At 42.4% G+C, this 19,576-nt stretch overlaps 2 protein-coding genes across 2 annotated transcripts in view; both read left to right on the forward strand.

Annotated features, from left to right (window-relative positions):
* DDX41 (DEAD-box helicase 41) overlaps window positions 1–8,226 on the forward strand; it is a 21,637-nt gene extending 13,411 nt beyond the window's left edge. Inside the window, exons 10-17 of the mRNA XM_032209889.1 lie at window positions 330–492; window positions 2,010–2,141; window positions 2,459–2,530; window positions 2,747–2,843; window positions 3,593–3,742; window positions 5,962–6,033; window positions 6,363–6,473; window positions 6,859–8,226. Of these exons, the coding sequence (XP_032065780.1) occupies window positions 330–492; window positions 2,010–2,141; window positions 2,459–2,530; window positions 2,747–2,843; window positions 3,593–3,742; window positions 5,962–6,033; window positions 6,363–6,473; window positions 6,859–6,995 (934 nt within the window). The 3' untranslated portion in view covers window positions 6,996–8,226. The remainder of the gene's footprint in view (window positions 1–329; window positions 493–2,009; window positions 2,142–2,458; window positions 2,531–2,746; window positions 2,844–3,592; window positions 3,743–5,961; window positions 6,034–6,362; window positions 6,474–6,858) is intronic.
* DOK3 (docking protein 3) lies at window positions 7,832–18,956 on the forward strand. The gene is made up of 5 exons (XM_032209890.1): window positions 7,832–7,910; window positions 10,851–11,141; window positions 13,540–13,624; window positions 14,657–14,829; window positions 17,944–18,956. The coding sequence occupies exons 1-5, from the start codon at window positions 7,854–7,856 to the stop codon at window positions 18,715–18,717; spliced, it is 1,380 nt and encodes a 459-aa protein (XP_032065781.1). The 5' UTR covers window positions 7,832–7,853; the 3' UTR covers window positions 18,718–18,956.
* Window positions 18,957–19,576: the final 620 nt, after the last annotated feature.

The following is a 19,576-nucleotide window of genomic DNA, read 5'->3' on the forward strand; positions in this document are numbered from 1 at the left end:
AAATTACTGGTTATTCCACTCTTATTGGCAGGGATCTTGAATGCTATCACTGTGAAGGAAAGAAAGCTTCATTGCTTAATGGCCCTGCTCCAGTGGCATCGTTCCCATAGTTTAGGACTTGATCTGCTGGTTGGTGGTAAAAATAAGAAAGGCCCCTAGAGGCCCCACAGACCAGTAATCAAGGTCTTTATAGGTACCACATTTATGAAATGTGGTTTCCATGGTGAGATGCAAATGCTTCACGGGAAAAACCACATTGTTACGCTATGCTACTGTTATTGTTGCTAGTACAGGACACTCTCTAGTGTTCTAATCCTTCTGTTCCACAGTGGTGTACACATGATGGTAGCAACCCCAGGCCGTCTGATGGATTTATTACAGAAAAAGATGGTTAGTCTGGATGTCTGCCGCTACCTGGCTTTGGATGAAGCTGACAGGATGATTGATATGGGTTTTGAAGGAGATATCCGCACCATCTTTTCCTACTTCAAGGTACTAGGGAGGGCAGAATTTGCTCCAAATCTGATCCCAGCCAACCCTCGATCGCCTAAATGATTATTTTTCTCTTGGCCTTATGCATTTTCTGGTACCAGATGTGTGGCTAATGACAACTGTGATGTTTTTCTGATCTAGATAAAAGCTTTAGGCTAGTACTGTGTTTCCCCCAAAATCAGACAGGGTCTTATTTCTGTTTGACCCCCGAAATAAGTGCTTGGCCTTATTATTGGGGAGGACTTATTATTTTTGAGGTGCAGGAGGCCCCTTAACCTCAGCTCGTGGATCAGCTGATGCATGGAGGGCTGGAAGTTCTGTTTCAGGCACACTCTTGCCAGCCCTAGCATCGCTGGGCCTGCCGCTCTTTTTGCGGCTGCCACTAAAAGAAGGGGCACAATAACTAGGATTTGCAGGAGCAGCTTCCCGCGAGGCCGTTCCACGCGGATGGCAGGTACATGGGCATGTGGGACATGTTCCCCCTTGCCCCCCCCCAAGGAAATGGCAGGGACTAGTTGCGCATGTGTTTACATATTTTTGGGGAGGGCCTATTTTAGCGCATGCGATTGGGCTTATTATCCAAGAAAGTCTTTATTTTTGGGGGAAACAGGGTAGTAGAGATAAGATTTAATCTGCACCTGTTAGGATCTTCTTTATGTGTTGGATGTCTCCATTTGTTGGTCTTATAACTTATATAAACCTGAGAGAACTTTAGACTAATTGGAAAGATTGCGAGGCAGATTGGCAATCTGGTACATGTGCTCTTTTTAGAAATCAGGCTCTGAGTAGGTAGAATCACAGATGTTTGAATAATATATTGTGAACAGCTACTTATCGTACAAATTCTTCTTTCTCAGAAGAGCCAGCTTCCATGAGAACTTAGGATAAAATTTAATTTTCATGCTGTCTCTTGAGATAATTCATCTTAGTTCAAAGTCAAAAAGCTGTGTGGGCCACTAAGCCCTTTTTTCCTGGCTATTAGAAATTCTGCCATCTATTGTTTTCTCTTTCCTTTAGTACAGGTTCAAACTGGATTTCTTGGAGGGCCAGATCAGCATTGTAGTTATTCTCCACAGGCCAGCCCAGGGTGAGGGTGGGGAAGATGGGATGGACGGTAGATAGGACAGATGCCTCCTGCAACATTCCGCCAGCCAAAACAGGGTGCGGGGGGGCCGTGCACAGCTTCCCCCACGCCCCATTTTTACTAGCAGAGGCACTGCTATTTCCACGCCTCCCCTGCTTGCCAGATCTAAGCACGCTGCGGGTCAGATCATTGGAGTTTTTTGAGGCATTATTTTCTGTCTTTTCAAACTTACTTTTCAGAAATGAAAGATGAGATTCTCAGTGTTCTAAATTGCTTGCCCAGTACAAATGTTGGTCTGCAATTATTCAGACTTGCAAATACCGTAAACTATATCCTATGGCCAGATTTGGAAGCAGAACTTTTAGGGTGACATCAGCAGAGCAAGTTCTCCATCATTGCTTATTTGCCATCTGGGGTTCTCTTTTTCTTTTAGGGACAGCGACAGACCCTTCTTTTCAGTGCTACCATGCCTAAAAAGATTCAGAATTTTGCAAAAAGTGCCCTTGTAAAGCCTATCACAATCAATGTGGGACGTGCAGGAGCTGCCAGTTTGGATGTCATACAGGTATGTCAGTTTAGAGCACTTCATTAGCTGTTTGACCCTCAAACTGTACTGCATAGGAAGTCCAAATTAAAGTGAGCTGCCTGTGAGTTCTTTACCTTGTGGGTGTTGGATAGGGGAAATCTCAAAATGTTCTCTTAATTCATTCATATGTAAATAATTCATTATATCTACTTAACTTTTACTCATGCATAATCTCAATCTTAGTTTTTCATATCTATACTTAATACTTCAAGTTACTAATTTGTTGAGCCCTAATGAGCCACCCTGTGCTGACTTCTCTGTAGTATCTTTCACTTCGTCTCTCTCGTTCCATCTAGGAAGTAGAATATGTGAAAGAGGAAGCTAAAATGGTGTATCTACTTGAATGTCTACAGAAGACTCCACCACCCGTAAGTTCAGACTTATCCTGATCTGATCTGATCTTATCACTCCCAAAGTCATCTCATTTTTGCGCTTGTCATAGAAAAGGAAGCAGTGTTGCATGAGAACAATCTTATTTTTTGGCTGTTCTGTCATTGTATTCTATCTTATTTCTGAAGTGGGATCTCCCTTTGATTAAGGGACTGCAGTATAATCATCACTTATTTTTTGTTTTTCTTTGGCAGGTTCTTATTTTTGCCGAGAAGAAAGCCGACGTAGATGCAATTCATGAATATTTATTACTCAAAGGTGTAGAGGCTGTGGCCATACATGGTGGAAAAGGTCTGTAAAACCTTTTGGTTTAGAATCAAAGTACTCCTTTGGTTCCAGACATAAACACAGTAATTTGAAAGAGCAGAAACTGGATATATGACAATTTTCTGACTTAACTATAGTTAGGTTAGATTTTTTTTAAAAAATGTATCTTCCTGCCAGCCATAGAGCCGTGTTGGCACAGTGGTTAGAATGCAGTATTGCAGGCTACTTCTGCTGACTGCCAGCTGCTAGCAGATGGCACTTCGAATCTCTCCAGGCTCAAGGTTGACTCAGCCTTCCAAGATGGGTAAAATGAGGACCCAGATTGTTTGGGTCAATATGCAGACTCTGTAAACCGCTTAGAGAGAGCTGTAAAAGCACTGTGAAGCGGTACGTAAGTCTAAGTGCTATTGCTATTCTTTTATATCACAGAATTGCAGTCACATGGAATGAAGCATGGTAAAGGTTAGAAAAGGGTCTAGAAAAGACGTTTCAAGCAGGAGCTTTGGCAGCTTTATCAGATCCTTTAGGGAGTGTGATACCAGCCTGTGGTATCACACGAATCTCAAAACAAATTATTGTTTGTTTTGTTCAAATTATTGAACCAGCTTTGGCCAGTAAAGCAGTTTACTCTTGTCATTTCATGAAAGTGTCCATGAAGATAAAGGCTCTCTTGTTCCAAGAGTGTGAATCATGCTCACAGAGAATGGAAGCTTCTGGATTAGGGATGAGGGGAAATCCTTCTGCTCTTCTTAATGCATGACTTCATCTTACAGACCAAGAGGAGCGAACAAAGGCTATTGAGGCTTTCCGGGATGGGAAAAAGGATGTTCTTGTTGCAACAGATGTTGCCTCCAAAGGCTTGGATTTCCCAGCCATCCAGCATGTCATCAATTACGACATGCCCGAGGAAATAGAAAACTATGGTATGAAAGAGAGGGAGCCCTGTGGGGTTTTTGGTTACCGGGTTCATGTGTTGGAATCCTTAAACATATGCAGAATTTATCCACTGTGACAAAAGCAATATTAAAAAAAAATATTGAGTGAAAAAACAATCAATCAGCAAAATTTGGCTTGCAGAAGTTATTATATACAGTATCTGAGTTCTAAAATGGGTGCTGCTAAAATAGGATATGAGACACCTTCTGGCTTTTCCTCTTATCCATGTTTTACCTGACTCACCTCTTAATGTATCTTTTAGCTTTATTACTGGGCGGGAATGCGGGAGATGCAAATAGCAACAGAAATCAACTGTTGAAGATTAGGAAATGAAGCTCCTCCCTGTTGATAGTGAATTTGAATTCCTTTTGAGAAACCTAACAGCTTCTCATCAGCAAAGGGGACAAGGGACATCAGCTGCATCATTTGGCAGATACAGGTAGTCCTACGACTTACAACAGTTCATTTAGTGACCGTTCAAAGTTACAACGGCACTGAAAAAAGTGACTTAGGGCCGTTTTTCACAGTTACGACCTTTATAGCATCCCATGACCATGTGATCAAAATTCAGACGCTTGGCAACTGATTCGTGTTTATGACCGTTGCTGTGTCCCAAGGTCATGTGATCCCCTTTTGCGACCTGACAAGCAAAGTCAATGGAGAAGCCAGGATCACTTAACAACCAGGTTACTTAACATATCAACTGGAGTGATTCACTTAACAACTGTGGCAAGAAAGGTCGTAAAATGCGGCAAAGCTCACTAACAAATATCTCCCTTAACAGCAGAAATGTTGAGCTCCATTGTGGTTGTAAGTCGAGGACGACCTGTGGATTGTGTAGTTGGAACAATCAAAATTTATTACTCGCAGGCTGCCTAATTCTCAATGCCTCTGGCAGCTTAAGTCAATCAAGCAAAAGAAATTATTATCAATGCAATACATAATAAAAATAAAGGTAAAGGATGGCAAGTGTTTCATCAAAGCAAAGGGTCTGACTGTCCCTGGCCAAAAGCATGTGTGAAGAGTCAGGTTTTCACAGCTCTTCTAAACAATACTAGATTGGGGCCAGCTGGATCTCAGGGGAAACTTAGTTCCAGCGGCAGGTGCTGCTACAGAGCAAATGGGCTTCTGGGGTTCTGATAGATTACCTGATTTAATTGAAGGAACCTGGAGCATGTCACGCCCCATTGAATCTGTCGGTTATATATTATGGGATACAGGTGGGTTTTTTTTTTCAAGTAACAGGGATTTATGCCATGTAGAGCTTTATGGATAACAACCTGTATTTTAAATCGCACCGAGAAGTAAACTTGCAGCCGGTGGTATTCACAAAGCTGACATATTACATTGGCCACTGCTTTTTGAACCAGCTTCTGGGTGGTCTTCAGGGGCAGCCCCATAGAGAGCGTGTCGCAGTGGTCAAGCCACAAGTCACTCATGACTGAAGGCCCCCCCACTCCCATATGCAGGTTTCATAATACATCTTATTTGAGTGACAATATCGTGATGTGTGCAACATCACTTTGAATTACTGGAGACTTGTGGCTTCTGTCTACTTTCTTTTGTTTTTATACAAAAGATTTAGTTTTGTTCCTCCTTTCTTTTTCCTTTCCAGTATTCTTGCTCATTCCTATTTTCCCTTCTCTCTCTCTCTCTCCCTCTCTCTCGCTCTCTCCCTCTCTCTCTCTCTCTCTCCCTCTCCCTCGCTGCTTCTCTTGGAAGAGCAAGGGGAATTTGAATGTATGTGAGAGAAGGTATCTTATTTTGCCCACAACTAATGAAACTGGGGCTTATGAATTCAATTAATTTGTATGAGCAGTCTGGTCCTGATTTTATTTGGAATGTGGCTTTTGTGGGTATATGTAATCATTTGTAAATACTCAGTTGCATTCAGTTGCCACGACGCCACTGCTATAAAAGGGTTGACAGAGTCATAAAAATAAAAAAAAATGTAACTCTTATGTAGGTACATGTATGTGACACGTCACACATTATTCATGAGGAGTGGGAAGGGCTTTCCAGGATTTTTTTTCATTGGATAGGCTTAAATTAACTTGATGGGGAAACTGAATGGTCTGTTTTTTGTCTGTTTTTTTTTTTACTAATTTCCCATGGCTACTGTATTTTGCTTTGGTGAAGAAGCATAATCAAGTCATATTTCTTTGGGCTGAAAATGGTAATTGCGTCTGAATTTTTCCCTCTCCAGTTCATCGGATTGGGCGTACGGGCCGCTCAGGGAATACTGGCATTGCCACCACATTCATCAACAAAGCCTGTGGTAAGGAACTGAGAAACTGATATAAAAGCTGGGCTGTGATGAACAGAGCCAGAGGAACTAAGAGGGTGAAGGATGAATGAACTTCAACTAATTATATTTTTGTCAGCTGGGCTCATCCAGTCATGCTTCCTAATGAATCATTAACAACAAAGAATATTCTGGGGAACTGGGATATGATCAGTGAGTGGCTTGGGTACATCACGAGCAATATCTTATAGAGGCAGCTACTTGCATATAGGCACTGCCCCTTGTCTACGGTAATTGAAATGCCTTTGTGCTATATCTGAGAAATTGACCTTCGTCTACATGACTTGTCTCTTGGTCCCTAGATGAATCAGTACTCATGGATTTGAAGGCGCTGCTGCTGGAGGCCAAGCAGAAGGTGCCCCCTGTGCTTCAAGTGTTGCATTGTGGAGATGAATCCATGTTGGATATCGGAGGTAAGTAGTCGGTTCATAAAGAATGGGATGAGAGGAGGCTTGGGAGACCAGAATAGTTTTATAGTTAAGACAGTTCAACCTTCGGCATGACTGGGTTAGGCAAAAGCATGTTGGAATTATGGTCATCTGCTATTTGAAGAAATGGAAGGAATTGTCTGCTCGGTGGCCTCATGGAGGAAGGAAAGAAATAACTGCTATGCAAATTAGAAGTCAGCCAGGTGCATTTTTCATAAAGTGTAGGAGGTTTTTAAGTCACATTAGAGCTATAATAAGACAGCCGTGTCTTGTGGCTGAGAACTGCATAGACGGTCTTCCTACTCCTCCCATGTGGTAATCATCTTTCAATGATCTGAACTTTTAACTGATGCAGTATTTTCACTTCCAGGAGAAAGAGGCTGTGCTTTCTGTGGGGGACTGGGTCATCGTATCACAGACTGCCCCAAGCTGGAAGCCATGCAGACCAAGCAAGTCAGCAACATTGGACGCAAAGACTATCTGGCACACAGCTCCATGGACTTTTAGATGGATTCTGCCTTTTGGCTAGGCATAGGTTCTTTTTTCCTGGAAAGACACCTTTTCTGAAATAACTCCAATGCAGTTTCTGGCACAACTATCACCAATAGGAGACAGGCTCTGGCAGAGGAGGACTTTTTCCATATGGGGATCTGAATGCTTCTGTTGAAAATATTGATCCTACCTCGAGGTGAAGTGCTAGGCTTGGTTGTCCTATCTCCCACGTTGCCTTCTGTGTGGACATTTTGTGCTAATTTGAGACATCACCTTGGTATCTGCACATTCTTGAAAGGCATGCTCCATCCTTTTTAAACACCTGTTTGTTTTTAAGCTGTTCAGTGTACTTTCTCTTGAGGGTAGCAGGCCATTGTTGCAATAATCAGTTGCATCAGAGATTGTCATGTGTGCTGGGCAAACATTGCCTCTCTCCTCAGCAGTTGACCGTAATGAGGAGCCAGAGACTCGGCATGTAGTTCACATTCTACTACTAGCTTCTGGTCGCTATAAAAACTGTATAATTTTATTTACCCCTTGCCTTGACTCCACCCATCTTGCTTCCCACCCATCTTGCTTTCTCTAACAGCTCTGTTTTGGATGACAGCTCCTGCAGCTGCAGAAAAGCTATTCTTGCCTGCAAAAAGTTGTTGAGTTAAATGTCTCCTGGGACAGTCGTCTGTCTCTCTTGGGACTTTTTGCCTGTTATAACTTCCTGCGTGCTTGCAGGCCCCAAAGAGGAAGTTAGCAGGCAGAGGAAGTTGCCTGCACTATCATACTTACTGACTCATCCCTTGGGCAGCCACAAGAGCTCATCATCTTGACAGTCTCTGTCGTACACTTCACTGGGTTGCTAGCTTGGATCTGACTCCTATGGAGCACCCTATAAAAGATGGGTTCCTGTATATTCAACACCCGAAATTTGGGAAGGTAAATGTGGTGTCTCACTTGTATTGCCAAAACTGATTCTACAGAATCGTAAAGGTAGAGATGAATGGATTTGTGGATTTTGTTTGCCTTGTCAAAGTCAAGGAATCTTTTCTATATACTTTTCATTGTTAGGGCTTAAGATGTTAGCCTTGGTCGTACAAGGCAGAGCCTGCAGTAGCTGTGATTATCTGGTATTTATTTTCCATTCTCTTGCTATATTGTTATATTGAATTGTGAGTGTACAGCTCTATATTCGGTTGTTTCTGAATATGATTAAATCAAATGACAAATTAAATTAAATTCTGTGTACATTAAGGAGTGTAGCATAAATGTGTCTGTTGGCAAAATGTGATAAATTGGCCTGAAGCAATCATTCTGAATGGAATATGGACAAGATTACTTTGTAGGGTATGCCTTTTGAATGGAGAAACCCAAGACCAGGGCCTTTGTATTGAGTCCCGAGTCTGCCAAGTAGGGGAGACTCAGGCATTTTTAAATTTGAGGCAACCATGTTGAGGCTGGGATGGAGGGACGTTTGGATCCCCTTGTCTTATTCCCCACCCTCTTCACTTTCCTATCTCTTCTCAACTCTGGTGTTGCAGCTACCAACTAATGCAAATACAATCAAAGTCTTCCCAAAAGTAACATTTGGCAGTGTGAGGTGGGGAAATCACCAGCACAAAATCCAAACGGTTCAGTGATTTTCTCACTTTCAGTCACTTGCCTTACAGGCCAGGGCTGCCAGATGTCAGATGATAACGCCAGACTGGAGAGGAGGCATAACTTGGCTTTTAATATTCTAGCATTTCCTGAAAGTATTTCCATGGTGTCAGTGATGTTATCTCACTAAGCCTGGTGGCTCCCAGTGAAGCCAAAATCCAGAAGTCCAAAACTTTCTGGCAATTTTGGTTACTGGTGACATCTGACACATCAGGGAACTAGATTTCAAACCCTCTTTCATTAATCTCTGATTGTATTTTGAAGTTTGGGGAATGGCTGCTGGCAAGCATAATTAAATGCCAAGTTGAAGTTGCTTTCTTGTTTTATTGTAACCACTCTGAAAATTTGACAATGGAAATTGATATAGGCTAAAATAGGTTGTTACCATTCTAATGGCTGGAGCCTCCCAGCCTCAGTATTTTTAGTACAAGTGGAAAAATGTGTTTCATACCAAACTTTTAACTCGCTTTTAAAATGACACAGATTCTATATTGGGTTACCTAGAGTTCTGCTTTTAAAAAAAAAATATCTCATCTTTATTATTTTTATAATAATAATACATATCTAATACTCCTTCCTCCTCTATTTTCTCCACAACAACCCTGTGAGGTGAGTTGTGACTGAGAAAGAGTGACTGGTCCAAAGTCACCCAGCCAGTTTTCATGCCTAAGGCAGGACTAGAACTTGCAATCTCCTGGTTTCTAGCCTGGTGGCTTAACCCAAAATTGGCTAAATTTCTTAGCCAACTGAGATGCTCTTTCTAACAGCTTTGTCATATCACGCTCCGCAGAAGTAAGCGGCTCATACAGTACACTAAAACTAATATGAGTTGATGCTTTGGTTTGGCATGGTGTGAACCAAGCTAACTATTCTTTCTAGAATAAACGATAGTTAAACAACCCACAGCTTAACAGTGATTGATTCGGTGTATCCCTTTGATAACTGCTACTCATTGAGGAATTTTACAGGAGGAGCACCAATTGGTGTGGGTAGGTACTATGATAATCCTCATCTTCCAAATATTTATACGAGCCTTTCTAAATCTGGTGCTTTCCATCTTTTCAACAGTATTTCCAACATTTCCAGACATTTTGTCTATGCTTCTCTTTGAATCAGATCCTCTGTTGCAACAAAAATTAGGTGGGTGGGTATAGAAAATAGCTCAGAACATAGATTGGCTGAGAATTATTGACGCTGATAGGCAGCAGTTTCATAAGATTTAGTCAGATTTTAATCCTGTCTGGAAAAGCTGACTATTGAATCTGGGGTATTTTATGTTTTAAAGTCAAATCCACTTAAGGAAAAGCAGTGCACCCACCTTCCTCTGGCCTTTTTTGAACAAATTACATATCTGACTTGCGTAATGGAAATTACTATATTTCATTTGCTCAATCGCTGATCTCAGACTATGAAATGCAATGTCAAAAGGGAGGGGACAGGCATTGGCTGAAGATGAGCTGGAAGATGAGCTGGTCCAATAAATAATAGCTGAGGGCCCTGAAACCATTACTCACTATCAAGTCTGCTGTTTTTTGAATCCCACGAGGATTAGAAATTTACATTTCTATTGACTGCTTGATCAAGGGAAAAAAACCACAAATACCTTTGTTTCCACCTGGAAACCACTTTCTGGATTTTGTGCTTGAGGTAGAAAAAAATGAAACTTTGATTTTGGATTTTACAGGTTAGAAAGATTTGTTAAAGAAATGGCTAGTTCAAACTATTACATAAAAGTAAAAAGTTGTGGTTTGATGTTATTACCCTATTCTACTGCACCAAAGGGAATCAGAAGTCAATGCCTTTTCCTTCTCCCCCTCTCCCTGCCTTTTTTCCACAGTTTTCTTTTCTCTTTTCCCTTCCAAATTTTTCCTAGTATTTTCTTTTGTATTTTTTTGTATGGTATATTATAAACCAATAAAATTGCTATTAAAAAAAGAAAAAAATTACACTGAGATTGTACAAATATTTTCTATGCTTATTATAAATGGCAAAGAGGGACCACGAAGTAATTGAAATGCCTTTTTGTGATTCTATACATTAGCTCCTGCTTCTGTGAGTAGCTCAGTAGCAGTGGAATCATATTTTTTTTCCTGTTTCTGGGCAGCTACTTCAAACTTACTTTCTTGTTTCTTCCTCGTGTGTGCAAATATTTGACTGCAAATGGATTGTTTCCTGGATTGCTTCATCCCCCCCCCCCCATCCTTTTGCCTCCATTCACAGAAGACTTGGCGGAAAGTATGGGTCCAACTTTTTGCTGACAGTCCCTTTGGTGTTGCCCGTCTTGAGTACTTTGAAGCACGTGATGGTGGTGCAGCCGGAAAAGCAACCCTGAGGAAAGGGGAACGTAAAGTGATTCGCCTCTCGGACTGTGTCTCTGTGGAAAGAGCTGAAGATCAGAGCTCCCCCAAGGAGACAGTGCCTTTCTACTTGTGCATGCTGGAACGCAACTGGATGTTCGCAGCAGATCAGCCAAACGAATGGATTGAATTCATCTGCCAACTAGCTTTTCAGGTATTGATCAGTGTGTAACTGAATAGCATTCACTTGCATCTACTTGAACTGAATTATAGGATGATTTCTCATGCCCAAAAGTTAGCCATACAATAGCAATACAATACAATCGCAGAGTTGGAAGGGACCTTGGAGGTCTTCTAGTCCAACCCCCTGCCTAGGCAGGAAACCCTATACCGTTCCAGACAAATGGCTATCCAACATCTTCTTAAAGACTTCCAGTATTGGGGCATTCACAACTTCTGGAGGCAAGCTGTTCCACTGATTAATTGTTCTCACTGTCAGGAAATTTCTCCTCACTTCTAAGTTGCTTCTCTTCTTGATTAGTTTCTACCCATTGCTTCTTGTTCTACCCTCAGGTGCCTTGGAGAATAGTTTGACTCCCACTTCTTTGTGGCAACCCCTGAGATATTGGGACACTGCTATCATGTCTCTCCTAGTCCTTCTTTTCATTAAACTAGACATACCTGTCACCATACCTGCAACCGTTCTTCATATGTTTTAGTCTCCAGTCCCCTAATCATCTTTGTTGCTCTTCTCTGCACTCTTTCTAGAGTCTCCACATCTTTTCTACATTGTGGTGACCAAAACTGAATGCAGTATTCCAAGTGTGGCCTTACCAAGGCATTATAAACACTTCACGTGATCTTGATTCTATCCCTCTGTTTATGCAGCCTAGAACTGTGTTGGCTTTTTTGGCAGCTGCTGCACACTGCTGGCTCATATTTAAATGGTTGTCCACTAGGACTCCAAGATCCCTCTCACAGTTACTACTATTGAGCAAGGTACTTGTGCATTTCGTTTTTGTTGCCTAAATGTAGAACCTTACTCTCTTCACCATTGAATTTCATTTTATTAGATAGTGCCCAATGTTCAAGTTTGTCAAAATCCTTCTGTATCTTTAGCCTATCTTCAGGAGTGTTGGCTATTCCTGCCAGCTTGGTGTCATCTGCAAATTTGATGAGTTCCCCCTTTATTCCCTCATCCAAATCATTGATGAAGATGTTGAAGAGTACTGGGCCCAAAACAGAGCCTTGGTGTATTCCACTGCATACTTCCCTCCATGAAGATGCAGTTCCATTGAGTACTACACGTTGAGTGCAGTTGGTCAACCAGTTACAAATCCATCTGGTGCTGATGCTGTCTAACCCACATTCTTCTACTTTATCTAGTAGTAGGTTATGGTTTATCAAATGCCTTACTGAAGTCCAAGTAAACTATATCGACGGCATTCCTCTGGTCCACTAATTTTGTCACATTATCAAAGAATGCAATAAGATTAGTCTGGCATGATCTGTTTTTGACAAACCCATGTTGGCTTTTGGCTATTACTTTGTTTGCTTCTAGGTGTTCGCTAATTTGTTGCTTGATTATCTTTTCCAGAATCTTTCCTGGGATTGAGGTCAGGCTGATAGGTCTATAGTTTCCTGGATCTGTTTTTTTCCCTTTTTTGAAGATGGGAACCACATCAGCTCTTTTCCAATCCTCTGGTAGTTCCCCAGTGCTCCAGGATCTCTGAAAGATATAGTTCAGTTGTTCTGAGATCTCGCCTGCCAGTTCCTTCAGAACCCTGGGGTGTAATCCATCCAGTCCCGGTGATTGGAACTCGTCTAGGGTAGACAGGTGCTCACTTATCATTTTCTTCCCTATTTCAACTTGTGTTCCTAATCTGATTTTTGTGGTGGTGTTTTTGATAGGTTGGACTGTTTTATCCCTTTGTGTAAAGACAGATGCAAAACATGAGTTAAATAGTTCTGCTTTCTCCCTGTTGCTTGTCACTTTCTTGCCACTTTCTCCCAGCAATGGACCAATTGTTTCCTTAACTTTTTTCTTGCAATAGCACTTAGACTTATATATCGCATCACAGTGCTTTACGGCCCTCCCTAAGTGAGTCAGCCTATTGCCCCCAACAATCTGGGTCCTCGTTTTACTGACCTTGGAAGGCTGGAAAGCTGAGTCAACCTTGAGTCGGTGAGAATCGAACTGCAGGAAGTAGCAGTCAGCAGAATTTGCCTGCAAGTACTGCATTCTAACCACTGCGCCACCACAGCTTTTGTAAGCCATAATTGAATTGAATACCAGACTGATAAGGTTTGAGATCCGGTGTAGCGAAGTAGTCAGGGAGTTGCATTAGGACCGTGGAGTTTCAAATCAGTACTCAGTGATCTCAGACAACTTATTTCACTGGTGAGTGGAAACAACAATAGGCAGGATATTGAAATTTTGGAGGAAGATGGGATGTAAATATATCAAAACATAAGTTGCAGCAAGCTTTGCTGTACATGGCGATAAAAGGTGGTGGTAAGGTTGTGATAAAGAAGGGCCGTTCAAATGCTGTAACTTTGCTTTTATCTGAGAATCCCTGTCATTTCTTTCACTTTTGCTCTGGTGCCTGCAGAAAAGACCTTCCAGTACAGTTGGAAACACCTCAAGCCCTCAACTCCTAATGGAGGAGAATTCCATCTACTCATCCTGGAAGGAAAGTACGTATACTGACCCAAGGGTTGAGATGAAAGAGCTATGGCCAGCCAGGGCATTAAAAGGGTTAACACTTGTTTGGGCTGACCAAAGAAAAACATTCTGGAGAAAGCCAAGTTTTAACAACTTGCTGTAACTGACAGGGTTGTTCTAGAGTAGGGCAGTCAAACTCACAGCCCGTGGGCCTGATGTATCATGCACTAGCCACACCCACGCCCAGTTTAGTGAAGGGGGAAAATGTCCTAATATGTCACGTGACACCGCCATGACGCCGTGAGTTTGACACCCCTGCTCTAGAGCAATGGAAGCTCATTCAGGCCCAAAAGCTGTGCTTATGGATCCCAGTTTTCCATCTAAAGTTTCCCTCAGATTATAGGTTTAATTTAATGTAACATGTTTTTAATTTTACTTTAAGTTAAACCAAATTGTTTTTGTCCTGGCCCCATCCAAGTTAACAGGAGTGCAATCTCTCCATGCCAAGGGCAGCCCGTCTCCACGCAGAGGTTGCTCACCATTGTGATACACATTCTAGCACTCGGCTTTGTTAGTCTACATCTGTCAGTGTTGACAAACTTTCTCAAACAGCAACCATCATTATGGAACAAAATAATATGTAAGCATCCACAATATCTTCCGTCCAAGAGATAATGTCTCAAATTCTACTTTTAAAAGTGAGTCCATAGTTGTGCTCGGAGTTTAAAACTCAGTCTTCAGTATTTTTATCAGTTAGGCTTTCCTGCTCTCTGGAGCTGATGGCTTTCCTTGTTCTTCAAGCATGTCCTATTTATTTTCCAATAGCTTTTAAGGTTATTCTGTGAGCTGCCTAATGTTATGACACATAAACCGTCTTTTAAAGTAAATAAATAAATTTGGTTCATGTTGTCAAACCCAATTAGTCACCCCAGAATGAGAAAGTTTAAAACCGTAGACATCCACGTTCTTAATGATACCAATGCAATCCCCACTGAAGGATTAGGTAAAGGATTAAGAAAGATTCTTAGATAAATAAATAATACATCTGATATTTTTTCCAACAGTTTGTGAGTTCCCGGTGAGTGTGTTCCCAACAGAGGCTTCTGCAAGATGTCAATTGAAAGGGAACTACCTGATGGTATCTTTACCTGAGCAGCTGGTCCTGAAGGATGTGCAGTCTGGACAAATACAATATAACTGGCCTTATGCCTTCCTCCGGAGGTTTGGCCAGGAAAAGGTACATAACTTTCTCCTCTCTTCGTTTAGGCCAGAAAAGACTTAAAAAGCGTCAAACATGGAAGACGATTTCCTCACCTGTTGAACCACGTGAGAAAGTTGTCAGTCCTTCAAGTGGAACAGACTAGGAAATAAAAGTTATGAATGCTACTTTTACTGTAGGATTAGATTAACAGAACCTTGCAAGTCTGAACGTACCTCCCCCTTCCTTCCTTCCTTCCTTCCCTCCCTCCCTCCCTCCCTCCCTCCCTCCCTCCCTCCCTCCCTCCCTCCCTCCCTCCCTCCCTCTTTCTTCAAGAGAACTGCAGAGGGTCAAGTTCAAGATGCTTTCTCAATTTACATTTCTACTTCAGACTCATTTAAAAAAAAAATCTGACCGTTGCCTTGATTGTGGCTCTTTTTCCAGTTCCTCCAGTTTATTCTTACTACCATCAGTTTCTGTGATTGAGCATTTCATGTGCCTTCGGCGTTTAGTCATGCTGGCCACATGACCATGGAGAAGTCTTCAGACAGTATTGACGCTTCAGCTTTGAAACGGAAATGAGCACCGCCCCCTGGTGTCAGGAATGACTAGCACATATGTGGAACATAAGGGGAACCTTTACCTTTACTTTAAAATTATACATATACATATACATATACATATAGCAATAGCAGTAGACTTATATACCGCTTCATAGGGCTTTCAGGCCTCTCTAAGCGGTTTACAGAGAGTCAGCATATTGCCCCCAACAATCTGGGTCCTCATTTTACCCACCTCGGAAGGATGGAAGGCTGAGTCAACCCTGAGCCGGTGAGATTTGAACCGCCGAACTGCTGATCTAGCAGTAGCCTGCAGTGCTGCATTTAACCACTGCGCCACCTTGGCTATATGTGTATATATGTGTGCGTGTGTGTATATATATATATACACACACACACACACACACGCATATGCATACAGGCAGTCCTCAACTTACAAGAGTTCATTTAGTGACCTTTCAAAATTACAACAGCTCTGAAAAAAGTGACCTATGACCATTTTTCACACTTACGACCGTTGCAGCATTCCCATGTTCCTGTGATTTACATTTGGATGCTTGACATCTGGTTCATCTTGATGACAGTTGCAGTGTCCCGGGGTCATGTGATCCCCTTTTGCAACCTGACTAACTCCATGGGAAAGCCAGATTCACTTAACGATGAATTTAACAACTGTAGTGAGTCACTTAACAAATGTGGCAAGAAAAGCCATAAAATGGGGCAAAACCCACTTAGCAAATTTGCCACATAGCAGCATAAATTCCGTCATAAGTCGAGAACTCTCTGTCCTCTTCAAAAGATGCTTCTCACAGGAAGTTTGCCCAGCAGAACACTATAGCTTTTTCCTCCCCCTAATCTCCCTGGTCACTGAAATATGGAAATTAACCCCAGAAACGGGAGGAAGATCAAACAGGAAGTGCTGTGGCAAGACAAGACCCTGCATGTGATGTACCTTCGACAGGCAGCTGAGGTGGCCAACACTGAGAAATCCTACCAGTGAGTGGAAAGGGCAGGACTGAAAGACAGCACTGAGGCGTTGATTATAGCAGCACACAAGAACAGGCACTCAGCACCAGCACCATAGAAGTGGGGGTCCTCCACACTAGACAAGACTGAGGCAAAGAGTGTGCAAAGAGGCCTTGGAGGCACTCCAGCACACAGTGGCAGGATATGAGATGTAGGCAGGAACAGCATATACTGAACAGCACAAGCAGGTAACTGGCATTATCTGCACAGTGTATGGGTTGGACCCTCCCAAGTCTACATGAGGGACTCCACAGAAATCCAGCAGGTTCTGACAGGTTCTGGAGAACCGGTGGCGGAAATTTTGAGTAGTTTGGAGAACCGGCAAATACCACCTCTGCCAGCCCCAAGGATTGGGATGGGAATGGAGATTTTGCAGTATCCTTCCCCTGCCACTCCCACCAAACCACCCCCCATAGAACCGGTAGTAACAAAATTTGAATTTCACCACTGAGGTCAGGGCCAGGTTCTTGAGATCCAGATTGACAAGCAGGTACTGGCCAATTAGACATCCTGGTAGTAGGGAAGGAGCAGAAGACAGCAGTGATAAAAGGTGTAGCTGTGCCAAACGACAGGGACCTCATGAAGGAGGAGGAGTATGAGAAGCTGGAGGAGTACAGGGACTGAAGGAGGAACTGGAGCGGGATATGGAAAGTAAAGGCCAAAGTGGTTCCAGTGATGGGTAGGAGCTCTGGAGGCTGTCACGCTTAATCTGAGGGAGGGGCTCCAACTGGAACGAGATCCCAGGAACAAAACCAGAATTCTGTGTCCAGAAGGGTGCAGTGTTAGGAACAGCTAAAATACTGTGCAGAACCTTCAAACTCCCGGGCCTCTGGTAGAGGATCTGAGATGGAAGAAGAGATATGTCCCCCATAGGGGTGATATGGGATTATTTTGAATATGTGATAATATCAATGATCTGGCTCCACATGAGAAAGGTATTGATTCCAGCAGCTGCTATTTTATGCATCTGTTTTCATGGATTTGAGAGGAAATTGAGCATCACCTGAAAATCTTAGTAGTGGTTGGCAAAATTGAACAAAGGAAATCATGATGACCTATAAAGCTCTACATGACAGAGTGTCAGGTTATCTGAAGGACTGCCTTTTTCTTCTGGTGTCAGTCTGCCTCATTTAATCCATTAGGCTCCTAATTCCTTTGATCAGGGCCATCTATAGTGACCCGGGAAGCAAACCTTCTGTGTTGTGGCACCTTCCTTCTGGAATGAGATTCCTCATGAGATCTAGATTGCTCCCACCCTGATAGTGTTTCAAAGGGCTTTTAAAGCTCTGGCTTTTCTCTAAGTTCTGCGTTAGGTGATTGGAGCCCCTTCCTTGGTGTATGATTTTTACTTTTTGTTTGTTTGTTTTGCTTTGCTGACCAGATTTTCTCTCTTATTTAATGTTCCATTTTATTGTCTGTCTTGTTTTGTTAACTATGGTTCTTTGTGCCCTGGATCGATTGGAGTCAAGTGGCATTCTAAGTCTCAAATAAATAAAATGATTGCTAGTTTGAGTGTGCAATCCAAACGAATAACTGTTGAAGTTTTCTTTTTCTTCTCTCTCCCCAGAGTTCCTTCTCTTTTGAGGCAGGTCGCCGCTGTGATTCGGGAGAGGGCGTCTTCACTTTTAATACTTCACAGGCTGCGGAAATAGGCAAAGCTGTCTCCGCTGCAATAGAGCATCAGAAGGCCATCCTTATGGAGGACAACAAGAAAGGTGGGGTTTCTCAAGCTCAGGACTGTATGCAGAAAGCCGGGCTAAGGTCATGGGCCTCCAGCACACAGAGTATGGACGAAATGCAACCACTTCCAAAGGGGAGCATGGAAATTAACCTCTCTGGCGAAAACCACTCTGTTTCCCCAGAGCTCGAGACTCCCGAGCCGCCCATCATCTATGCTTCCATTGGCAAGAGCTTTCCTCTCATGTTCCAGCCTTGGGGTAAGACAGAGGCGGAATCCCAAAGGCAAGGAGCACAGCTCTCAGACCATCTCTACGAGAACCTGCACGATCTGGAACAGCGTGCCTCTGCCTCAGAATGTCTTGGCTTCAGCTACGGAGACTCCCCTGAGGGCAGCAAGAACAATGACCAATTGTCCATTTATGACAGTCCTAAAACACTCAAGCGCTTGAGCGGCCATTTTGTCTCAAGCGCAAGGGCGGACTCCTCTCCGGACAGACAGTGTCCATCTCATCCGCTAGACAGTCAGGAGGCTGCGAGTGGAGGTGAAAGGAGTGGTAGGCCCAAGGGAAGAGGTGCGTTCAGACACAAGCTGGTTACCATGCTCAGCAGAGATGGATGCGGTGGTAAAAATAAGAACTCTAATCAGGTGGACAAGCCTTAATAAACTGCTCCAGCTGAGAGATCAATTCCCAAGGCCTGATGTTCTTCTGATCTGCATATCTTTTATTTTCTTTCTCTTGCCTCATAGCCATAACCTCCAAGCAGAGATAATCTATGCATGGTGATGGTTTAGGTAGAGGTAAAATCCTCCAGGCCTATTCTGTTCCTTGAAGGCTAAGTGGATATCTAATTGTTTTTGTTTTACAATACCATGATCAATAATAACATTTGTTATCTCAAGTGTGTGTTGCTGTAGAATCTTGACTCTCTTCACTCCTTTCTAGCTATTACAGATCGTTCCACTATATTGCTGGTACTATAGAACTATCGGTTGTAAATCATTTCCACAGGTAATGAAGATGATAACTCAGTGATGCAAGACCTTGGGTTCCTTCCATTCCTGCTTTTATGATCCAAGATTGTACAAATGGGGGGAAAATAGTGAAACTTTGTAAAATTATTGCTAGTTCATACAGAGATAGAAAGACAGTGGTTTAAATATAAATATTTACGCTATTAAATATATAGTTTTATTTTTAATATAGCTTAATATTTAAACTAATGAAATATATTGATAGTTTAATATTCAAGCTTTTAAGCATATAATTTTATTATATATAGCTACTAAATATACAGCTATTCCGAGTATGTAAATTTCTCGTAATTGCTTGGTCCTGCTCTTTTATTTCCACTAGAGGGCAGTGTCTTGCTTGAATTTAAGAGCTCAGCTTGAGAAGAGATTCTGCTCCAAAAGACACTGGGTGACTGAATTGATGTGGATCTGATAGGGTGCCCATTTATCTTAAACCCTATAAAGCAGGGGTCTCCAACCTTGGCAACTTTAAGCCTGGCGGATTTTA

Source organism: Thamnophis elegans, chromosome 2 (genome assembly GCF_009769535.1).
Source record: "Thamnophis elegans isolate rThaEle1 chromosome 2, rThaEle1.pri, whole genome shotgun sequence".
NCBI lineage: Eukaryota > Metazoa > Chordata > Lepidosauria > Squamata > Colubridae > Thamnophis > Thamnophis elegans.

Coding starts and splice junctions, on each gene's coding strand:
- DOK3 (XM_032209890.1), top strand. CDS start 7,854: ATGGAGCACCCTATAAAAGATGGGTTCCTGTATATTCAACACCCGAAA. Junction 7,911..10,850: donor AACACCCGAAATTTGGGAAG/GTAAATGTGGTG, acceptor CTCCATTCACAG/AAGACTTGGCGGAAAGTATG. Junction 13,625..14,656: donor CTACTCATCCTGGAAGGAAA/GTACGTATACTG, acceptor TTTTTCCAACAG/TTTGTGAGTTCCCGGTGAGT.